The sequence below is a fragment of the Leopardus geoffroyi genome, chromosome A2, assembly GCF_018350155.1.
Source record: "Leopardus geoffroyi isolate Oge1 chromosome A2, O.geoffroyi_Oge1_pat1.0, whole genome shotgun sequence".
Lineage (NCBI taxonomy): Eukaryota > Metazoa > Chordata > Mammalia > Carnivora > Felidae > Leopardus > Leopardus geoffroyi.
The window spans coordinates 166,256,947-166,278,252 of NC_059331.1; the positions used below are offsets into that span (position 1 = coordinate 166,256,947).

At 46.4% G+C, this 21,306-nt stretch overlaps 1 protein-coding gene across 6 annotated transcripts in view; it reads left to right on the plus strand.

The window, feature by feature from the left end:
* Positions 1 to 21,306, plus strand: part of DPP6 (dipeptidyl peptidase like 6) — a 950,988-nt gene that overhangs the window by 724,878 nt on the left and 204,804 nt on the right. For all 6 annotated transcript variants that reach the window (XM_045496272.1, XM_045496270.1, XM_045496273.1 and 3 more), the window contains exon 6: positions 13,537 to 13,589. In XM_045496272.1, coding sequence (XP_045352228.1) covers positions 13,537 to 13,589 — 53 coding nt within the window. The remainder of the gene's footprint in view (positions 1 to 13,536; positions 13,590 to 21,306) is intronic.

Here is a 21,306-nt window from a genome sequence, read left to right on the forward strand (position 1 = left end):
AGAGAAGGGCAAGGTGGGTGGTTGAGCCTCCAGGTGCATAGTGGTGAACGAGGCCATCCAGAATCACAGGCACAGAGGAAAGAGGGCCACAAAAACACACAGGTAATGAGGAACTCGGAAAACTCCTTCCCGTCCTGGAGCTCTCTTGCTTCGCCCTGGCAGATCTTCAGGCAGGGGTGGGGGGTGGGGGTGGGGGGGCTGAGGGACTCGACATCAGGCAGATAATTAGAAAACAGCAGGAGATGTCTATCATGAGGCTGGCCTGCAGAGGGAACCAGGCTTTCTTTCTATCACTTGGGGAAGTCGGATGCTTGGCTTCATATTCTTACCAGTGACTTTCAGAAGGAAAGCAGTTACCCAGCTCTAGATTTACTGCCGTTGGAATGGATGCTGGTAGGTCTCTCTCTGGTGCAGACGGTGTAGGAAAGTTTTGGTAATTGACAGACCCTCTGACCTAAATGAGGAAACAGATAGGAGGGGAGGTTATGTGGCAGGTCTCTGTGAGGGGTTGATGAGACCCCTGGACGAGGTTGTAATACCCACCCCTCCATCCACAAGCTTGTTCTTCCAGAGAGAACTAAGGACATGTGAAAAAACACAACTGCTCTGCTTTGTTTTTACTTCATCAGGTACCAAAACAATGAATTTTTTCAATGAAAGACCGATGATTGTGAAAATCTGGGTTTATCACGTTTGGGACGTGATGTTCTGAATGCATTGATTACGTAGCATTTGTGGGTGGGTGGCGTTGGCATAGCCTCCTTGTATTTGATGATGTGTCTAGACGGTGTGATTTTTCGTCAGTTGAGTCCTGACCACTGTTCCTGTGGTCCTCACTCTGTTTTCATGAATCGAAGGAGCCACATTCCAGGAGTGAGGAACGCTGAACCGACACTCTGGAAGGTTCTCCAACATTAAACACATCAGAATCGCCTGGTGGTCTTGTTGAAACATATATGGCAAGAGTTCCCCTCCCAGCTTCTGCAGTTCCTTGGGGTGATTTGTACTTCTAACAAGGTGTCCTGGATGATATTGATGCTGACAGGGAGCATACTTGGTGTAGAGGGATCCTAGGGTCTGCCATAGCAACGCGTAAAAAAACTGGGTGGCTTAGAACAGCAGAAATTGCTCACAGCTCTGGAAGCCAGAAGTCTGCAATCGGGGTGAGGGCAGGGCCATGACTCTCTGGAGCCTGGAGAGGAGAATCCTTCCCTCTTCCAGCTGCTGGTGGTGGCTGGCTATCCTTGGCACCCTTCGGCTGACAGACAGACCCATCGCCCAATCCTCTGATTGCACGGTGCTTTCCCCAAGTCTTTCTACAGTCTTCCCTCTGTATGTGTCCGTCTCTTGGTCCAAATTTCCTCTTTTCCTACTACTCATATTGGATGGGCTCTCCACTCCTGATGACCTTGTTTTAACTAGATTACCTCTGTAAAGACCCGGTTTTTATATAAGGTAAAATCTAAGATGAGGACTTCAACATATGAATTTGGGAGGATATAATTCAACCCATTACACTTGGAGGACCCCCTGCCAAATAACCCCCATGCCCAAAAGTTTTTGATTAGGACACATGGTAAGACAGTAAGAAGTACATCTTACATCTTGAGCTAGTGTTCAAATGCACATACAGAACTAAAATGAAATTTTGCAAAATAATACTCTTCCTCTGTTATATACTCTAAAACAGTGTTTTCTTTTTCCTGTTCTATTTCATTTTTTTTTTAATGTTTAGCTCTTTGTTTTGAGATAGAGAAAGCAGGGGGAGGGACAGAGACAGAGGAGAGAGAGAATCCTAAGCGGGCTCCACGCTGTCAGTGTAGAGCCCAATGTGGGGCTCAATCTGATGAACTATGAGATCATTATCTGAGCCAAAATCAAGAGTCAGCTGCTTAACCAACTGAACCACCCAGGCGCTGAGTCTTTTTAACAAGAACATCTTTACGAAACCAGTGCCTCCTGTGACGCTGTCCACCCATTTATGAAGCCAACACTGCCCTGCCCAGGAGCTCGATACAAGCTACTTGGAGTGCCCTGCCTTCTGGGTATCTGGAGCTTCTCCCGAAGCCACGTGGTGTGGTTTCACCACCTACTGCAGACCCTGCCACTGCTGTTAGTGCCCCAGCACAGCCTCTAAACCCCTCTCAGCACAAAGCAGCCTCAGCGGTGCCCACACACGGTAGCCCTTGGGTCTCCGTTCACAACTCAGCTCCCATAGGAGCCGTGGGACTCAGTGCTTCACTGCCTACCTCCAGGCTGCAGAGTCCTGGTGGGGACCTTGTCTGGGCACCAAGAGTTTGTCCTGACAGCCGCCTCTGGTGAACTTCTCTTGCCATGTGCTTCTTGAGAAACTAACATTGTCCTACTCTGCCCGACATCTCCCAGCCAGGAGTGAAGGGAGCCAGTGGGGCAGAGACCCAGGCAAGGGGCTTTGTGGAAAGCTGCACTTGGCAGGTTATAAATGGCTACTGACTCTCAGGGCACTAACTCCCACCCGGCACATAGTGGTAAGACATGTGCCGACGTGATCGTAGTAACAGATGTGATAAGGAAATGAGAACACTACAAAACGTGCCAGAGAAGCAAGGCAGGGGAGAATGGAACTCTTTATAGTTCCTGTTGTTGGAAGTGAGTCCAGGGCACTTGACCTTCGGTGTCATGAGAGACCGGGGATCAGGGTCCTGAAATACTCCATGAGCTGCTGTGGGGGGAGCTGCACGTCACGTGGTACAGACAGTTCCACCTGGGTGTGCTGGATGCAAGCTTGCTTGGCTTCCCCTTGTCACCTCCTTGGGCTTTCCTTTCTTTCCATTTTCTCCCTGTCCCCAAGACCTGTTTTGGATTCGGTGCTGTTCTCTGAAGGCTTCATTTCAATTGGCTGACCACTGATGCCTTTCAGCAGGTTGGCAAAGTGTGGCTCGGGGGTTAATCTTCTCGCCACATTCCCATCTCACATCATTCCCATCTTGAGGATCAATCCCTCATGAGGAGAGCCTTCCAGAGTGGTAAAGAAAATGTGCTATAGGGCGGGAGAAGCTTTCTTACCAGCATGTCGTAGTGGAAACAACTTTAAGAAAAATGTGAAAAGACATGAGCCTCCCACTTCTCCTCCTTTGACAACGTATGACCTGGGACCCACCAGTTTGCATCTCTGAGCCTCAGTTGCTTGACTTAAAAGATAAAGAGAGGCACCTGGGTGGCACAGTCGGTTAAGCGTCTGACTTCGGCTCAGGTCATGATCTCACGGTTGGTGGGTTCGAGCCCTGCATCCAGCTCTGTGCTGACAGCTCAGGGCTTGGAGCCTGCTTCGGTTTCTGTGTCTCCCTCTCTCTGTGCTCCTCCCCCGCTCATGTTCTGTCTCTCTCTAAATAATAAATAAACATTAAGAAAAAAAGTTAAAAAAAAAAAGATAAAGAGAAGCCAGTTCAGCCACAGGAGCAGTTGTTGGGAAGGTCAGGTTAAAAGATATAGAAAAACGTTTTGTAAATTTCTAAAGACTTACAACAACGTCAGTAAGATTTATCTCTTTTTATCTTGCCTCTCTGCAAGGCTGGTCTGACGGGTAGCGTGTCAGATGAGAAAAGGAGGCGTTACACAGAGCAAGAAAAAAAAGAAATGTTGTGTTTTCAAGCAAAATCAGGAGTGAGTCAGCAGAAAGTCCTAGCAGAACAACAAAATAGGAAAGGCAGTGAAGGAGAACGTGGGCTTGCGGGACTGGTATGGACATCCCACACCTTTTTCTCAGTGACCAGCCAATTAGACAAAAGGGATGTGACAGAGCTGGGGAGGAAGCCAGCGCACACAGGTGTGTGCCCTTGGAAATCAGTTTGGGAGGAAGTCCTTATCGATCACTTCCTCTGCATCCTTCCATAGCAGCACCAGGGATGGGTTTCATTTGTTTCCGCAAGATGAGCCTCAGACACATGGGCATGCTACTTGAATTGAAATGTCCAAGTGGAGACAGAAGGAAATGATAAAAAAAAAAAAAAAAAAAAAAGAATTACACAGCTATTTCTGGATGTCAGAGTTGCTCTCGAGATTGATATTTGGAAACGTAGAGTCACAACTGACAGCGTTACTATTTGTCTCTGAGGTAGAAGACATTTGTGTCGATGGATCCCCATTTTGAACCAGATTGTTTTATACTCACTACTCACTCACCGCTGAAATTCAAGCATCGTATGTGAAGGGCACAGGATGAGAGAAACACTGTCCATTAAATAAGTTAGACAGTGGGGATTGGTCGCAAGCGAATGAACCAGGGTTGAGCGTGGTGTGGAGAGCAGAACGAGACATTTGAAGAGACTGCAGGTTCAGGAGGACGGCAACATCTCTGCTCTCGCAAATGTAAAAAGTTTTGTGGAAGACGAGTTGGAGGAAAGAAGTTGAGATGTAAGGAGTGAATCCTAAGGGTTTTTAATTACTTTTGAATTTTGAAACTGACAACTGTGTTTCCTCCACTTTAAGTCTTGCCTAGATTCTTTCGCTAAATCTTAAGTTCCATCTCGTGGGGGAAGGAAAGGCACCCAACCAGGGAAACACAAGGAACATTGAGTTCCTATTTCCTACTACTTGTCTTATGTCATCGAAGCTAGATATCCGTAGTTTTACTATTTCAGTCGTACCTAGTTCTTTGTGGTCCTCTAAAAAACATTTTTTAAAAATTATTACAAGAAGAGGTTTAACTTCATGGAAATGATATAAAAGAAGTTGGCAAGGTTTGTGGAAGTGTGTGCCAAATGTAGTCATTAGAACGTGAACACGGGGCGATCATGACCTTCCTGAGACAAGAAGCTGCCTCTCTGGGAAGGATCGGTTCATTCAGGAAAGTTTCTATCATCACTCACTCCAACACCAAGGCTTGTAATTCTCTGAACCGTTAGCCTTACGAGTGGGAACAGAGACCAGGCAGGAATTTAGATACTTTGGGAAGATGCTGGGTCACTGGAGTAGTGCCTGATAAAATCCGTGAACAAGACAGGAGATGGGAAATCAAGCAGGGGCTTGGGGGTGAGGGTGGAAATAGGATTAAGAGAACACTTGTTGGGGTGCCTGGGTGGCTCGGTTGAGCGGCCGACTTCAGCCCAGGTCATGATCTCACACTCCATGAGTTCCAGCCCCACATCAGGCTCTGTGCTGACAGCTCAGAGCCTGGATCCTGCTTTGGATTCTATGTCTCCCTCTCTCTCTGCCCCTCCCCCACTCATGCTCTGTCTCTGTCTCAACAATAAATACAAAAAAAACATTAAAAAAAAAGAGAACACTTGTTGTGATAAGCACTGAGTACTGTGCAGAATTGCAGAATCACTGTGCTGACCTGCTCACACTTTCATGCTCACAACAGATCTGCTCACACTTTCATGAAGCTCTTTAAAACCTTAAAGACAGTCTTCCACGTCTCCTGAGTTTCTCATCCGGGCAGACCACCTGCTATTGCCCTGGGTGACTTTCTTGCCAGACTCCAGCCAACCTGGTCATATTCTCATTTTCTCTAGAATATTTGGGCTTATTTGTCTCACTTCTAAGAAAAAAGTGACACCCTCCACTGGATTCCATTCTCCAAATTTAAAGGGAAGAGTTTCTAGGCAAGATACTGGTAATTTCTTCCCAGAAAGGCCTTACAAACTGGTTAGTTCTTGTCTCAGCCACATTATTAAAGATGTGCTCGTTTATGTTTTTTTTCTTCAAAGAAGGACCTGGATGGAATACTCAGGAGGCTTTGTCCTTTATTTTTTTATTTTTTTATTTTTTAACGTTTATTTATTTATTTTTTGAGAGAGAGAGACAGAGCATGTGCAGGGGAGGGGCAGAGAGAGAGGGAGACACAGAATCCGAAGTAGGCTCCAGGCTCTGAGCTGTCAGCACAGAGCCCAACGTGGGGCTCGAACCCACAAACCGCAAGATCATGACCTGAGCCGAAGTGGACGCTTAACCGACTGAGCCCCCAGGCGCCCCTCAGGAGTCTTTGTCCTGACGGGCCACCTGATAATTAGCCATTCCATAGAGTCCTGGAGGGCTTCTCAGAAGTCCGGGAGCTGCCACGTGGTGGGGAGATCGTGGTAATGGATGGTGACAATGGGTAGAAATAAGTATGAAAAGCCAGGATTGCAGGTGTTTTGGAAGAATGTGTCAAGACCAAGATTTAGGCACACACAGTGCAAATGTGGCCATTCGTGAAGTATTTTTGAAAAAATGGGGCATGAGTTTCTCATCCCTTCCGCTCCCCACATCAACTGAAGGGGTGGGGGGGCCACCCAGGTTCAGAATTAAGTGTTTGATCGCTACTGCCTTCTTAAAGGTTATTAGGACACAAGGGGCGCCTGGGCAGCTCAGTCGGTTGAGCGTCTGACTTTGGCTCAGGTCATGATCTCATAGTTCGCGGGTTTGAGCCCCGTGCCGGGCTCTGCACTGACAGCTCGGAGCCTGGAGCCCGCTTCGGATTCTGTGTCTCCTTCTCTCTCTGCCCCTCCCTTGCTCATACTCTGTATCTCTCTAAAAATAAATAAACATTAAAAAATTTTTTTAAAGTTATCAGGACACCAGGACACGTTGGATAGGTCTGTTACCTTGACTGTGAACCTGGTGTCACAGATGTTCACATGTGTCTGAACTCATCAAACTGTACACACGAAATATGGGCTGTTCTTTGTATATCAATTGTACCCCCGTAAAGCTGTTTTTAAAAGGGTTCTGAGGGAACAAAAGGAACGTTTACAGGACATTAGCTTCATGAAGTACTTGTCATGGTCCACAAAACCCTGGCTTGAAGTTTGCAGGCAGATTGCTTGCTCTTTCCCAGAGGACAGACCGCTGTGTTGGTTCCCAGTAGAACTGGGAATCACTGTGGCAGATGGAACCAAATGGAATTTCCTCTTCTTTTGGTAGCAGAACCCTCAACATTGTGAGGAGACAGACCCCCTGAGTAAACCTTTCATTTTCTGCAATCCTAACACCAAGACATCTCACATTTTCCAGCTTCCAGTTTTTCGCCTCCTTCAGGTTTTTGGTTTTTCACTCGTCATCACTGATGTCACATGCAGGTCATTTTTCTTCTGTTTTTTTTCCCTTATCATCCAGTTCCCAAATCTCGCTTTCTTTTCCCTGCCCGATCTTTTTCCTGTGTTCATTTTTCCCAGTTCCCAGTACTTTTAGCCTTCATTCACTCCTTACCGGATCTTGGTTCTTGAACCATGTGTCCCAGCCATGGTGGTCTTGACCCTAACTCAGGAGAATCTTACTCTGAGCTCATCCACACCCTCCAGTACATTTAATTCCCTCTATGAATAGAATGTGGGAAGCAGAGGGGGGAGGCGCAGGAGGCCGGCCGGCCAACTGGAAGATCACTGCAGTTACACAGACATCCAAAACCAGGCAGTGTTACTGAGGGTAGAAAATGTGGTGTGAATTTAAGAGACATTGCAAAGTTACCAAGCCCGGTGACACTTGGAAACCCATTGTACATGGACAGTAAAAAAATAACAATAATAATAAAATAAATAAGGAATTAGGAATACTTGAAGCTAATGCCAATGTTTTTCTACTCAGAGACCACCTTTAGCAGGTCTCTGCTGTAAAGTCTCTAAAGAGACTTCTTTAGCAAGAAAATGATTTATTTGGCTTCTAAACTGTTACATTTGGGAGACAAGTTTTGGATAAAAAATAGCCATGCAGAAAGGTCCAAAACAGGCTAAAAATAGGAGCCTCGAACTCAAAAGATAGGTCAAGCATAAAAATGTAAATTCAGTAAAAAGCTGCATAAGAAAGGAATGAACAGGATCTACCAGACCAGAGGTGTAGACCAACAAGGTGAAAAACAGCAAAGGGGGCAGGTCTGGTGCCTGCATCCGTTGAAGGTGTCTGCAGCAGCAGGAGAGAAAGGCAATGTCCTGGAGGCAGTGACCTGTCACAGAAGGAAGAGCAGAAAGCGGTTCCTGTCACCTTTATCACCCACTGCACAGACGTGGAGCAGACTGGACATTGAGCTGACGCCATCATGTCTGGCAGCTGGAAATGAGCTTAGAGATCGCAGTTTGAGAATGTTAGAAGTGCACCGGTTACAAGTGCGCAGAAGGTGAGGCCCCACAGACTTTTCGCATGCAGCGCAATGATAGTTAAAAGGAAGGAGTCGTTCGGGGAGGATATGACCAGGGATTTTTATTTTTAATGGGGGAGATTTCGAGTTATGTTTGCAGATTTGGGAGACAAAACAACAAAGGGAGAGATGAAACATGTCAGGTGGGGTCTTTTATGAAACCTGTAAGGCAGGAGTCCCTAAAGTCCGACAGGAAGCAGAAGGGAACGGGTTGAGAGCTGAGGTTAGTCTTGAAAGGGTAGCTTCTTTGTGCAGGAGAGGAAAGATGGAGGGGAGGTCCGCAGTAAGGCCATCGCAGTGAAGAATGGGCAGTGGATTTGGGAAGGACTGAAGAAGTCCATTCAGCACCATTTGAGGATGGATTGAACTGGAGCAGAAGTTCAAGGGAGACCAAGAATGGAGTCAAGGAAGACTACGTTTTTAGCTCAGTTTACTGAGTGGATGATGAAACCACCAGCTCAGATGGGACATATCAAAGGAGAACTAGGTTCTAAGGATCGTTGAAGAGTTTATTTTGGAGAATATTGAGGTTTTGGTCCTTGTGAGGCATGACGTAGGGATGCCTAGGTGGAAGTGTGGTTTAAAACCACAGGAGCAGATGATTTCATAGAGGAAGAGGATGGAAAGCGAGTCTGCATGAGTGTGCACAATGGGTCATGAGTGTCAGCACTGAGGCTGAGGTAGGGAAGACCACAGACAACAAGTATGGCTCCACGGGAGCGATGGAGGGCAGAGGGGATGACCTGTGGGCAGGTGTTTCGAAACTAGAAGAAGCAAACCAAATGTGAACTTCTCCCAGGAAGAACCTTCGACTGGTTATATTTATTCCAATTTTTGGATGCCTGTATCAACCATTTTTCATGACATATCAGAAAGAAAATTTGCTGAAATTGCTTTCCCATCTTGTGAATCGCATTTTGGGTAACAGGTTTTTATATATTCATTTTCCACGGGGAATTTGATAGTGTAGGAAGAAACCAAAATAACTCAAATCCATGAACTCCCAAAAGTGCGCTCTTAGAAAAATAACCAGATGTGTTCTCACCAGCTTCCAGCCCTGTACTTTTTTCCATGATCAGAAGTATTAAGAGTCTATTTTAAAGAAAGAAACATAAACACAACAGAGAGAGCAGAAAAAAAAGAAAAAGAAAGACTTTCTAAGGAACAAATTCTTCCAGTGACATGTCGCTTTTTTTTTTATTCCTTTCAAGATCAGGCATTTTCTCTTTAAAGAGTAGTTTTCTTTTGTGCCCGTGGTTCTCTTGGCTCTGGGCTGAGAGAACACTTTGTGGAAGAGAGTGATATTTGATTGTTCCGTCTTAGAAGGTTGTGACATGGCCCTCCCTCGTCCATCCTTTTGTAAGAGCAGCTCTTCAATCCTAAGTGCACTTTCTTTCCTAAGGGTCCCACTTGTGCTGACGTTCACCCCAGACAGCTTCTTTCACGTGCATGCTTGGCACATCCAGATTTTACCTGTCTCTCCTACATCCTCTCCAATTTTGTTTTAAATGAGAGCCTTTCTTTCAAAAAATGGCTTTTATCTATTTATTTTTAGAGAGAATGAGAGCATGAGAGCATGAGCAGGGGAGAGGCAGAGAGAAGGAGGGAGAGAATTCCAAGCAGTCTCCATGCCATCAGCACAGAGCCAGACACAGGGCTCGAACTCACAGACTGTGAGATCATTACCTGAGGTGAAATCGAGAGTCAGATGCTTAACTGACTGAGCCATCCAAACACTCCCATTTTTGTTTCCGTCTTTCTAATCAGTGATTCGGTCTTCCAGATATTTTACTACATTTTCTATCCACACATGCTTTGTTTTTTTTTTTTTTCTTTTAACCCAACAGTACAGGCATAGAATTGAGAATGGGTAATTCTCTCATTTTCTTCTTACCATTGCCCTTATGAGGTTATTTCAGTTCAGTCTCCTTTTTTCTCATTGGTCCCAGTCAGAAGATACTCCCAGGGCTGAATTTCAGAGGCAGAGGCGTGTTTAAAGAGGCATGTGAAGACCAACTTTGGGTGTTTGTGTGAGAACGGCATAACCGGGGAGTGAATGGAAATCGCCGTGTCCAGATGGATTAAAGAAATAGTCCTGGGGCTGCTGGGTGGCTCAGTCAGTGAAGTCAGTCACAGTCCGACCCTGATTAATGTTATGATCTCACTGTTTGTGGGTTCAAGCCCTGCATCAGCACAGAGCCCGCTTCAGATCCTCTGTCTCCCTCTCTCTCTGCCCCTCCTCTGCTGGCATTCTCTCTCTCTCTCAAAAATAAACATTTTTTTTTAAAAGGAATAGTCCTTCAACCATGAAGTTTTGCATGGTCGTTGTATCAGTTGGGATCCTGGCTTCTTCAGTTGACAGCCATCAACTTGGACTTGTAACTTGAGAGTTAAGAGATAACGCCCTTTGTTCAGACAGTTTCCAACACAGTGATCAGAGAGAGACAGACCTCAGCTCACACCTTGCTTGAGCTTGATTTGAATTCTTTAAGATTCGATTTTCCTGTCTTCAGAATAGGGTGCTAATGCCTAGTCACAGAAATTGAGTGACTTCAGTATTCCGAGGGGCTGGCACACCACCTGATGGGTAGGACATGCTCCATGAACACTAGCCACTCACCTTCCACTTCCTCAGCCTCACCCTCATCATCACTTCTGACACTTTGGGCTTCCCTGTACAGTAATGTCAAAGACATCCTTCAAGTGTTTGGTCTACGAGTGATCTTACCCAGCCCCTCACTTCTATACTGAAACTGATTTGATAAGGGATTTGTTTTTCTGTTTGTTTTCAAAGTTGCCGGAGGTTTATAGGAGGGAATCCAGTAACTTAGAAGTCTGTACCTATCTGATGGAATCGTTACCCTTTTTCCTCTGGATTTAAACTAGATCTGTCACTTCTGTATGGCTGTATAAGAACTGAGCAGCTTAAGACAACCAACATTTATTATCTTGAAGTTACTGTGGGTCAGGAATCCAAGACCTTCTCTTCTGAGTGGTTCTGGGTCATGGTCTGTCATGAGTGTCAGCCGGGGCGGCATCATCTGAAGGCTAGACTGGGGACGAAGACTGCACGTCCAAGCTCCCTCATGTGGCTGTTGGCAAGATGCCCCAGCTCCTCGTTGGCTGTTGGTGATCTGTTGGAGAGGAACCTTGGTTGCTCACCACGTGACTTCTCCCTAGGGCTGCTTAAGGTTCTTAATGGCATGGTGCTGTCTTCCCTCAGAGCAATGACCTGAAAGGGAGCCAGCAGGAAGTCAGGATTCCTTTGACAGCCTGGCCGCTGAAGTCTCATACCATCATTTCTGCTGCCTCTATATGATAGAGTCCCAGAATTAGGCTCCACCCCTTCTTCCCCCTCCTCCTCCTTACTGCCTCCCCTCCTCCCCTCCCCCTCCTTTTCCTCTCTCCCCTGCCCTTGCCTACCTCACTTTCCTATCTTAGCAAACAAAGGTTACCTTTTGCCTGCCTGGGGTCACCATGACAATAGAGTGAGATTAAACAGAATGAGCAGGTGCCTCCGGAGTTTAGGAGTGCCGTGTGGCACAGGGCCCATGTGCCGTGACTGCAGAGAATTGCATTGTGTCTGTCGAGCTTCTGTTCTTGCATCTGAGGGAGCTCATCCAGCTCAGAGGCAGTGTAGTCAAAGCACAGGGTCCTTTGGTGGGCGCTGTCTGGGCAGTGATCTCCTTGGGACACGGCCCTCCCTTCTCTCCTGGGAAAGCAGCGTCACTTCAGAAATAGCAGAGCTGGGTTCCTCTGCTCCTTATCAGTCGCTCCGCAGGTCCGTGAAGTTCTCCTGCACAGTCGTGTGCCTGCTGGCTATTTATTCATAACCAAAGCAGTATTTGGACACGTTTCCCAGTCAGATGCCACCCACTGTCCCCAGCAGGCCACCCCACATCCCATCATTCTGGTGCCAGAGCCTTGGGATCTTCAGAAGCAAAAGATCTTCTGGGCTTAAAGGCTGTTGTTTACTTTTGTATCTGGATTCCTTTTCTCCAAGCAACTGCAGTCCACCATGATTGTCTGGAAGTTAATCCGGGGGCCCCAACAAGGCAGGGGGTTGGTGAGCTTAGCACAGTCCTGCCTGTTCTCTTTGGCAGGCTCACTCTGTCCTCAGCACCCCAATATATTCCTCTACTTTATGTGCTTCATGATGGATCTGTCTTCCTTGGCCTGCACATTCCTCACTGATTATCTTAAGAAAGGTGGTTTGTGGGGCGCCTGGGGGCTCAGTCAGTTGAGCGTCTGACTTCAGCTCAAGTCATGATCTCGCAGTTCATGGGTTCAAGCCCTGCATCGGGCTCTGTGCTGACAGCTCGGAGCCCGGAACCTGCTTCTGTGTCTCCCTCTCTCTCTCTCTGCCCCTCTACCACTCACACTCTCTCTCCCTGTCTAGAAAATAAACATTAAAAAAAAAAGCGGTTTCTTTTTTCTTTTTACACTTTGTTTATTTAAGTAATCTCTACTCCCCACGTGGGGCTTAAACTCACAACCCCAAGATCAAGAGTCACACGCTCCTCTGACCGAGCCAGCCCAGCGCCCCTAGGAAGGTGGTTTTAAATGCTGGTCGCTGAACGTTTACCCACCAGAGTGTTGACTCTCAGAAAGTACACAGGTAGAAGAAAGGGACTACGGTACCTCCTTGCTTCAACCCTGCAGGGTAACCCATCACATCCCAACGCTGGGGAGGCTGTCTGTCCAGAAAGCAGGAGGTGAATGCCGAGACTTCCTGCATTGTGTGTTGTTCCTTCTCTTGGTCATTCCTTGCATTCCTTTCATTGCATTTATGGGTCAGGAAATCCTCTCCTGGCTCAAGAGTTTAAGAGAGGCTCCAGGTTGGGGCTTATAGGAGTTTGGAGACAGAGTTTTGCTTGTTGCCTTAGTTTTAAAAGCCATGCTCCCTCTTGCATTGAGTTCTTAATTTGCTGACCCCTCTCCGAAGCTGAAAGGTGCACATCACATTCTACAGCAGGACAGGGGGCTGCCCAGTGAAGCCTGTGTTGGCATCTGTATTCACTGAGGATACACAATGGAATGTGCCGTCATTTCCTGGGAAGTCCTATGCTACAAGGGTCTCACGGTCCCGTTGGGTCCAGCTGACTGACTGCCTCTGGTGACCTCATTCGCGCTGTACTGCACGTCGTTGAGCTGGAAATCTGTGCCCCTGATTTAATCACAAAAACCAGCTGATTATGGGGATAATATCGAGCCTCTGGCTGCCCTGTAAACAATGTGCAAATGACAAAAGTAAAATAAACAGGATGTGCAAATTAACTTCCTAAGTAAATTAAAGATGTTGCCTCCGGGTCTCCTGATTAACTCCTTTTCGTCCCCCTGATGTTTTTGGGGATTCACAGTGATCTGAAAAATATCACAGTCACAGCCTTTGTCTCAATGCTTGCTTTGTTTTCTTTTTTTGTTTTCTGTCTTGTCTGTTTCAGATATACCAACACTCCTACACTGGATACTATGTCCTGAGCAAAATTCCTCATGGGTAAGATTGTTCTTTCATTTTCTTTTAATGAGAAATATTCAGAACAAAGAAGGCGTAGAACACTGAATAGTAGCTTCGTTCATGGAATTAAGGGCAGGTGATGGGACAGCTCGATTTCGACAGTGCAGCATCCTGATGTGTGGCCTCTGTGGCTCCTCCCTGGCTAACTACATCAAGGGTCTCAGGGGTGACATGAGTCCAGTTACTTGCCGTTTGTAAAGCCCCCATCGTGGGACAACTCCACCTGTCTCCTGCTCTGGTTCCCGAGGCCCATGTCAAGGTCGTGCAGGGCGGACTTTCCCCTGTGCCTTGCAACCTCCCAGGCACAGTGGATGGCCCTCGGACTCCCACAAGAGTTCCGGTTATATCCAAAATAGAGGGGCACCCCTAAACTTACCTGGTCTCTCAAAAATGCATGATTTGCGACCCAGAAGTGTGTGTGGGAAGGAGGGACATGAGCACATGCCTGATACCCACGCACAACACAGGGGTGCCCTATCGGGAGCTCATCTCCAGAGTCCAAAGGCAGGAAGGACACTGGTTAAAGTCTGCCGAAGCCATTTGTCGAGTCAGACACGTGACGAAACAGCTCCAGAGCTAGCAAGAAGAGGCAAGGATGCCTTTTTATTTCTCTCCCTTCCTCCGTCCTCCTGTGTCGTCACCTCCCCTGCCCCCAGACTCTTGTTCCCCGCCTCAGCCTCTCCTTCACTCCTCCGGGGGCTCCTCTCGCAGTGCTTGGGAAAGGGGAGGGGCTCAGGAAGTGTTCAAAGAAATTGAACTGTGCTGCTGTCCATGTTGCGTGCATTGCCTCTGAATATGTAGGGGAGGCATCCTAATTTTCCTGACTTGAGCACACAGGAATTGCTGAAAAGTTTCATAAGAGAGCATCAATCAACAGCATGCATGTTTCCAATCTGCTTTCTACTCCATTTCTGTAGAATGTGGGCATCTCCTTGGAAAACAAACATGGAGAAAATAATTTCATTTGGACTTCAGACAAATGAGAGTTGTGTGTAGATCCGAGGCAACGTGAGATTCATAGTTTCTGGTGGGCTGTTAGACAAATCAAGCTCAAAGAAACTGAAGGCAAACCACTGTGGTAAAAATTAAGTGTGTAGGAATTTTTCATTTAACGCCTATTTTAAAGATAAACTCAGATGTTTTCCACTGAGGAGGAATTATTCTATCATTTTTCCAAGCAGATGTGCATCTTCAAAGGTCACAGTAGTCAAGGGTGTAATTATGCCATGAGATTTATGTACCCCTTGTAGGACGATAGAATGTATTATAGATGATGAATATTTCATTCCATCTTATATAAATTTGTAAGACTCAAAACTCAAAAAGCATTTTATGCTTAACACTTTGTGTTAATACTTTACTGCATCGGTCAGAATTTAGAAATAGATTTGGAGTCTGTACAAGGTTCTGCCAGACCAGCGACAAACCAGAGGAGGAGATAGTCTGTGTTGATGACTTTGTTTCACGTTGGTGACTTTGTTTCGTGTTGATGATGATGATACCCCCCGTAGAGATTGTCAACACATAATGTACTGTCTTCAATATTTTAAAAATAATCACAGGAATAATAATTGCTGTCATTTATAGATTGACTTCTGTGCACCTTTACTCTACCACAATAGCCTGCAAGAAAAGCACTTTTTTTGAGAGAGAGAGGAGAGAAAAGGGCAGAGAAATAGAGAGAGAGAGAGAGAGAGAGAGAGAGAGAGAATCCCAAGTAGGCTCCCCGCCCAGTACAGAGCCCAATGTGGGGCTTGATCCCATGACCCTGGGATCATGACCAAAACTGAAAGCAACAGTCAGACATCAACCTACAGAGCCACCCAGGAGCCCCAAGAAAACCATTCTTACCCCCACTTCAGTGAGACCTGGAACATCAAGTCACTTCCCAGCATCTCCTAGCTCACGTACAGTCGAGCTGGGATCCAGTGCCAGCCTGGCTGACTCCAGACCCCAAGCCATCAAGACAACCCCCTTGAGTTATATTACAACTGCAAATATTGGATCTTTAGTGGTGCTAGTTTATTTTCCCCAAGCACCTCTGTATGATTGGTAGATGTAGCCGATTCCTTGTTACATTTACTGGAAGAGAACCCTGGTGGATGAGGAAGTCGGTGGCCCAGCCTGTCACCCAGATGAACTGCAGCATCTCCAAACCTTGCATTGTTTGCCCACCCACCTCTTCCTCTTTGTCATAAGATCATTTGTGGAAAATGAATCAATTAATTAATTCTAAATAGTGTTGACACCTCATTTGTATTAGTGAGACAGTGGATTTCTGAACCGGATGAGCCCTCAGGCCTCAAGTCTTTGCAACCTTAGCGATGCCTCAAGTCCACTTCCTGTGCAGGCGACCAAGCCACCGGGTGGCAGGAAAAGATACAGCCCGCCTTCCAAGGCTTGTACCGTAGGTGGGTTTGGGGTAGAAAGGAAAGCACAATTATGGTTTCAAAACAAAAATAAGCAGGCATCTGGGTGACTCAGTCGGTTGAGCGTCTGACTTTGGCTCAGGTCATGATCTCGCAGTTTGTGGGTTGGAGCCCCAAGTTGGGCTCTGTGCGGACAGCTCAGAGCCTGGAGCCTGCTTCAGATTCTGCATATCCCACCCCACCCCTCCCCCACTTGCTCTCTCTCTCTCTCTCTCTCAAAAATAAACATTAATTTTTTTTTCAACGTTTATTTATTTTTGGGACAGAGAGAGACAGAACATGAACGGGGGAGGGGCAGAGAGAGAGGGAGACACAGAATCGGAAACAGGCTCCAGGCTCTGAGCCATCAGCCCAGAGCCCGACGCGGGGCTCGAACTCACGGACCGCGAGATCGTGACCTGGCTGAAGTCGGACGCTTAACCGACTGCGCCACCCAGGCGCCCCTCAAAAATAAACATTAAAAAATGTTTAATAAAACAAAAATAAGCTTGTATTAAATTATTTAGATTTGCATTACTCATCATGCAAAAAAAACAAGGAGCTTTTCCTTGGTGCTTCTGAAGACACAGATCTGTACTTTGCCACAAATTCTCACTTCCCTCTCTCTGCTTCTCTAAATACTTCACTGGAAGCCGGAGGCCATGCAGTCTGCAGGATGGGATTACCTGTCATTTGTAACTTGAATTTTGTCCTGGCTTCAGGCTGGCCAACCAGTCACAGAGAAGTGTCGAATTAATTTTTCAATGCCTTCTGAATTGTGGTTTCCTTCCTTTTTGCCAGAGGCAGAAGAATTAGGGGAGGGTCTACTTGTTTTTCTGTGTCACTCACAAGCCAGAAAGAGGCCCTCCCTGTCCCGTGCACCCGCATCCCCCATCACAGTTCGAACCTCTGTCTGTAGCGGGAGCTGGGTCTGGTCCTTTGCACATACTGGCTAGAGCTGCAGTGAGAATCCCGGGGCAGCAGTATTTTCATCTACTCAAAGATCTAAAACCTAAGGGAAAATCTGTTCATCTTCCACACCCTATGGACCTATCTACGGATAGATCAAAAAGCGTATTCTTAAACAGGTATCTTTTACACAAATTTGTTTGTTAACCCAGACTTAAAGCTAGTCATTCTTGACATAAAATATTTCGCTAAGTTCGTGTATCAGAAAGTCAGCAAAATAAAACAATCTTCTGTAATAGAGATTATCGCCCTGGCTCAATGTTCTCTATTAAGGATTCATCATGTATTTTCATAGAAGTACTTATTTTTGTAGACTTGGCTGCTTCTTGACATTTTCCTGATATGACTTTTTTCTTGAATTAGTTTTTTTCTTTGGCTTGAGGGCTTTTGTAAAAGAAAGAATTTATTTCTGTATGACTACAATTTCTTATATTTACTAGCATCATCCTGAAAATCATATGGACTAGTGAAAAGTATCCCCTTTATAACCTAAATCAGTTTTCAGAAAAATTCGGCATATCTCTTAATTGGGTGGCCTTGGCATTTGGGGTCTGGCAAACAAAGTAATAATAGAACAGACACCAAGAAATATGTGAGCGTAGCTTTGTTTACATGCCAGGCCATCTTCTGTGGATTTTGTTGCCCAAAGTTAGCTCATTGACTGGTATTTTTCAGGCACCAAACATAAGTATACAGAAATTGCGCTCCTTTGGAATTCTCATTGACCTGTGAAGTCACATTCTGTATCTGAAAACTGTAAACTGAGATGTAGGTCTTTCTGCCCAGACTTACTCTTTAACTTCATGGGCTGGGATACAGAGGCATTGCATTTATTTAGTAACTGGACATCTGGGATGAAAACCTACACACAGTGTATGTTGCCCACAGCATGATGTGGGAATTAACTTCAGCTCTGTGGTCCCAAGGGTATGAATCCGAATCCTCAATCCACCACTGACCTTGATCGTTGTCATACTTCTACAGATCTGTTTCCATATTTTTAAAAAGATGATATAATAGTGTTCCTCTCATAGACACATTGTAACAATTAAGTGGAGCAATATATCCAAAATGCACAGTAGAGAATTTTGCTTCCGGTGAACATTTGGGAATGTGATTTCTTAATATTGTAGCATGCACCTATATATATTTGTAGTCTTGTGATTAAATATTATTACACTTTACTTTCTGGCCAGCTGAAATCCTTTCTGTTATAAGGGGAGGAATGACACACTCGTATAAGGGTAAGATTCCCTTTGGGGCAGCTGGTGGTTCAGTTAGTCAAGTGTCCAACTCTTGACTTCGGCTCAGGTCAGGACCTCACGGTTCGTGAGTTCAAGCCCCATGTCGGGCTCTGCACTGACAGTGCATAGCCTGTTTGGGATTCTCTCTCTCTGCCCCTTCCCCACTTGTTATCTCTCTTGCTCTCTCTCAAAATAAATAAGTAAACATTTTTTAAAAGGAATAAAATTCCCTTCAATAATTGTTCAAAGCTAAGGCTTATTCTGTGACACTCAGGTAATTATAATTTCTCTCTTAAAGGAGATGTTTGTAGCGTCAGCTATCTATAATTCTCCATGCTCAGTAAATTCTTTTCCATAACATCTAAATCTGACCTGTCACAATTAATTTGTAAGGCATTCAGGTTTTGCCTCCAGTGGAAACAAACAAGATGATATAAGTCAGTATTTATTTTTTTAATGTTGTAATGTTTATTTATTTTGAGAGAGAGACAGAGTGTGAGCAGGAGAGGGGCAGAGAGAGAGGGAGACACAGAATCCGAAGCAGGCTCCAGGCTCCGAGCTGTCAGCATAGAGCCCATCATGGGGCTTGAACCCACAAACGTGAGATCATGACCTAAGCTGAAGTCAGACGCTCAACCGACAGAGCCACCCAGGCACCCCAGTCAGCAAGTATTTATTGAGACGCTCTGTTGAGTAATGAAAGCATGGTTGATATCCTTAAGAAGTTCAAAATCCTGTTGAAAAGAAAAGATATAGACTTTGTAACAGTATGTAATTAAGTGGCCCAAAGGGGTATTTTAAACACTGGGCACAGAAGAAGAGAAAGCTGTGGGCATCAGGATTATGCTGAGCCTTATAGCTGAGTGAGTTGTTGTTTTCAGTAGCTGGAGACAGAGGAGATATTCCAGGTTTGGTCAGTCATTAGACAGACTTGACTTTTGCACTGAGCCAGCATCTTCTGGAATTCGTGCTGGCCCAGGCCATGTTCACACAGGCTCTGCATGGGTAGAGTTAGGGTTGGGTGGGTGTTAGGATAGCACTGAAGTGTAAGGAACCTAATGCCACCCTAGTGTGATGGGTCTTCATAGTAAGAACATAGGGATTACGTAGAGCAGATGTGCTGAAAATGGCAGGCTTGGGTGAGTTTCATGCATGTGTGGAGAAGACTGAAGGGAGAGGAGATCTGGGGCGCGGACTCCATCAGGAGGCTGGCTAGGGGGAGTAACGAAGGCTTGGAACGTGGCAGAGCTCAGTGGGTGGAGAAACCACACTCCTAGTGATAATGGGTGGCCGGTGTTCTCCTGGAAAATGAAGACATATTTCAAGTGTTTATTCCATGTCCCTCTAATTAAATCTTCAGCAGCCTGTGTCCCGCTGTGAGCTGAGCCTGGTGCATGAGAAGATTCAAGGTAGTGAGTTCACAAGGGCAGTGATGAGAATTCTCAGCACATGTCAGTGCCTCGGTGGCTCACCACCTTTCCTTCCTGGTCCTTTTCTCATGGATCCCCAGGGGCCCTGCCGCTGGCCCTTCCAGGCAGACACACACTGGCTCTACCCTCACAGCTGCCAGGAATTGCATGAATACGATTGTTCGTATAATGTACAAGTGTGAAGCCAAAAGGCAGAAGAAAGTGATGTCCTTAAAATACCACTTTGCTTGTCTCTGTCATGGCATGGGGTGGGGAGATCTCCCCGCCCGCCCCCCCCCCCCCCGCCCCCAACCCACCACACCGTTACTGGCTTTCACATATTTTCAGAACCGTGGACAGCTCATAGGTCTACACTAATATTCAGGACCGTGGACAGCTCAGAGGTCTGCACTAATATTCAGAACTGTGGACAGCCTAAAGGTCTACACTAGCACTTGGTCTGGATCCTTCTCCCCCTTCTCCCTTGCTCTCCTGCCTCCCCCCACCCACACACACACCGCTTTCCTCCCTCCAGAATACAAACTCTTAGCAAGCATTTTCAAGGGAACATGACTTTAGAATCAAAGAGATCTGGGAATAAATCCCCAGGCTGCCTCTTTACCTGTGTAATCAGGGAAGAGTTACTTTGCTTCTCTGGGCACAATTACTCCATATGTATAATGGCAATAAAATGCCTGACTCGGGGCGCCTGGGTGGCGCAGTCGGTTAAGCGTCCGACTTCAGCCAGGTCACGATCTTGCGGTCCGTGAGTTCGAGCCCCGCGTCGGGCTCTGGGCTGATGGCTCAGAGCCTGGAGCCTGTTTCCGATTCTGTGTCTCCCTCTCTCTCTGCCCCTCCCCCGTTCATGCTCTGTCTCTCTCTGTCCCAAAAAAATAAACGTTGAAAAAGAAATTAAAAAAAAAATGCCTGACTCATAGGGTTCATGTAAAGGTTATAGGAAACACTAGAATAATGAGGTGGGCGTTTAAATGCCTGCCTTGGGGTGTGGAAAGCACTACACGCTCTATTCACGGAGGAACCAAGATCTTCCGTGATATGGCCAAGTCTAATTAACCCCCCTGCATTTGGGCACAAAATAAATGTCATCCTCAATGTCAACTCGGGTCAATTGTAATGGCTTACTAGAGCTCTGAGGGTAGAGCTGAGTAGTGGAGGGCTATGCCCAGGCTCTGTGGGAAAGCGTGCAGACATCAGTGTGTCTGCCCTGCAGTGAGGGAGGAGGAAGACACATGCCATGCTCCCGTGAGTGGTCACATCAGTGGCGTGTCCAAGCACTGCCCCCAGACGGCGTGCTCCTGGAGGTCCTCACCTGCACACGTGCTCCAGACTTCCTGCTCCCTGTGTGGCTGCACCCCCAGCCTCTGACCCTTCATGCCCCAGCACCCACACCCCCTCCTCCAAGAGTCCTCCGCCAACTGCCCGAACCCCCGGAGTTCCCACCACAGTTCCCAGTTCCCACCACAGTTCATCCTGGCATTAAACTGCTACTCACCTTGTTGTAAACATGTGTTTTTTCTGAGTGGAATGTTCAGAAATGTTTTCAATATGCATTCATTGCCTGACACTCCTCACCCTCACCCTAAGGCCTCAGAGAGAAGGGTTTCTCTGGCAGGGGCTTGACTGTGTCTGCACCCACGGGGGCTGG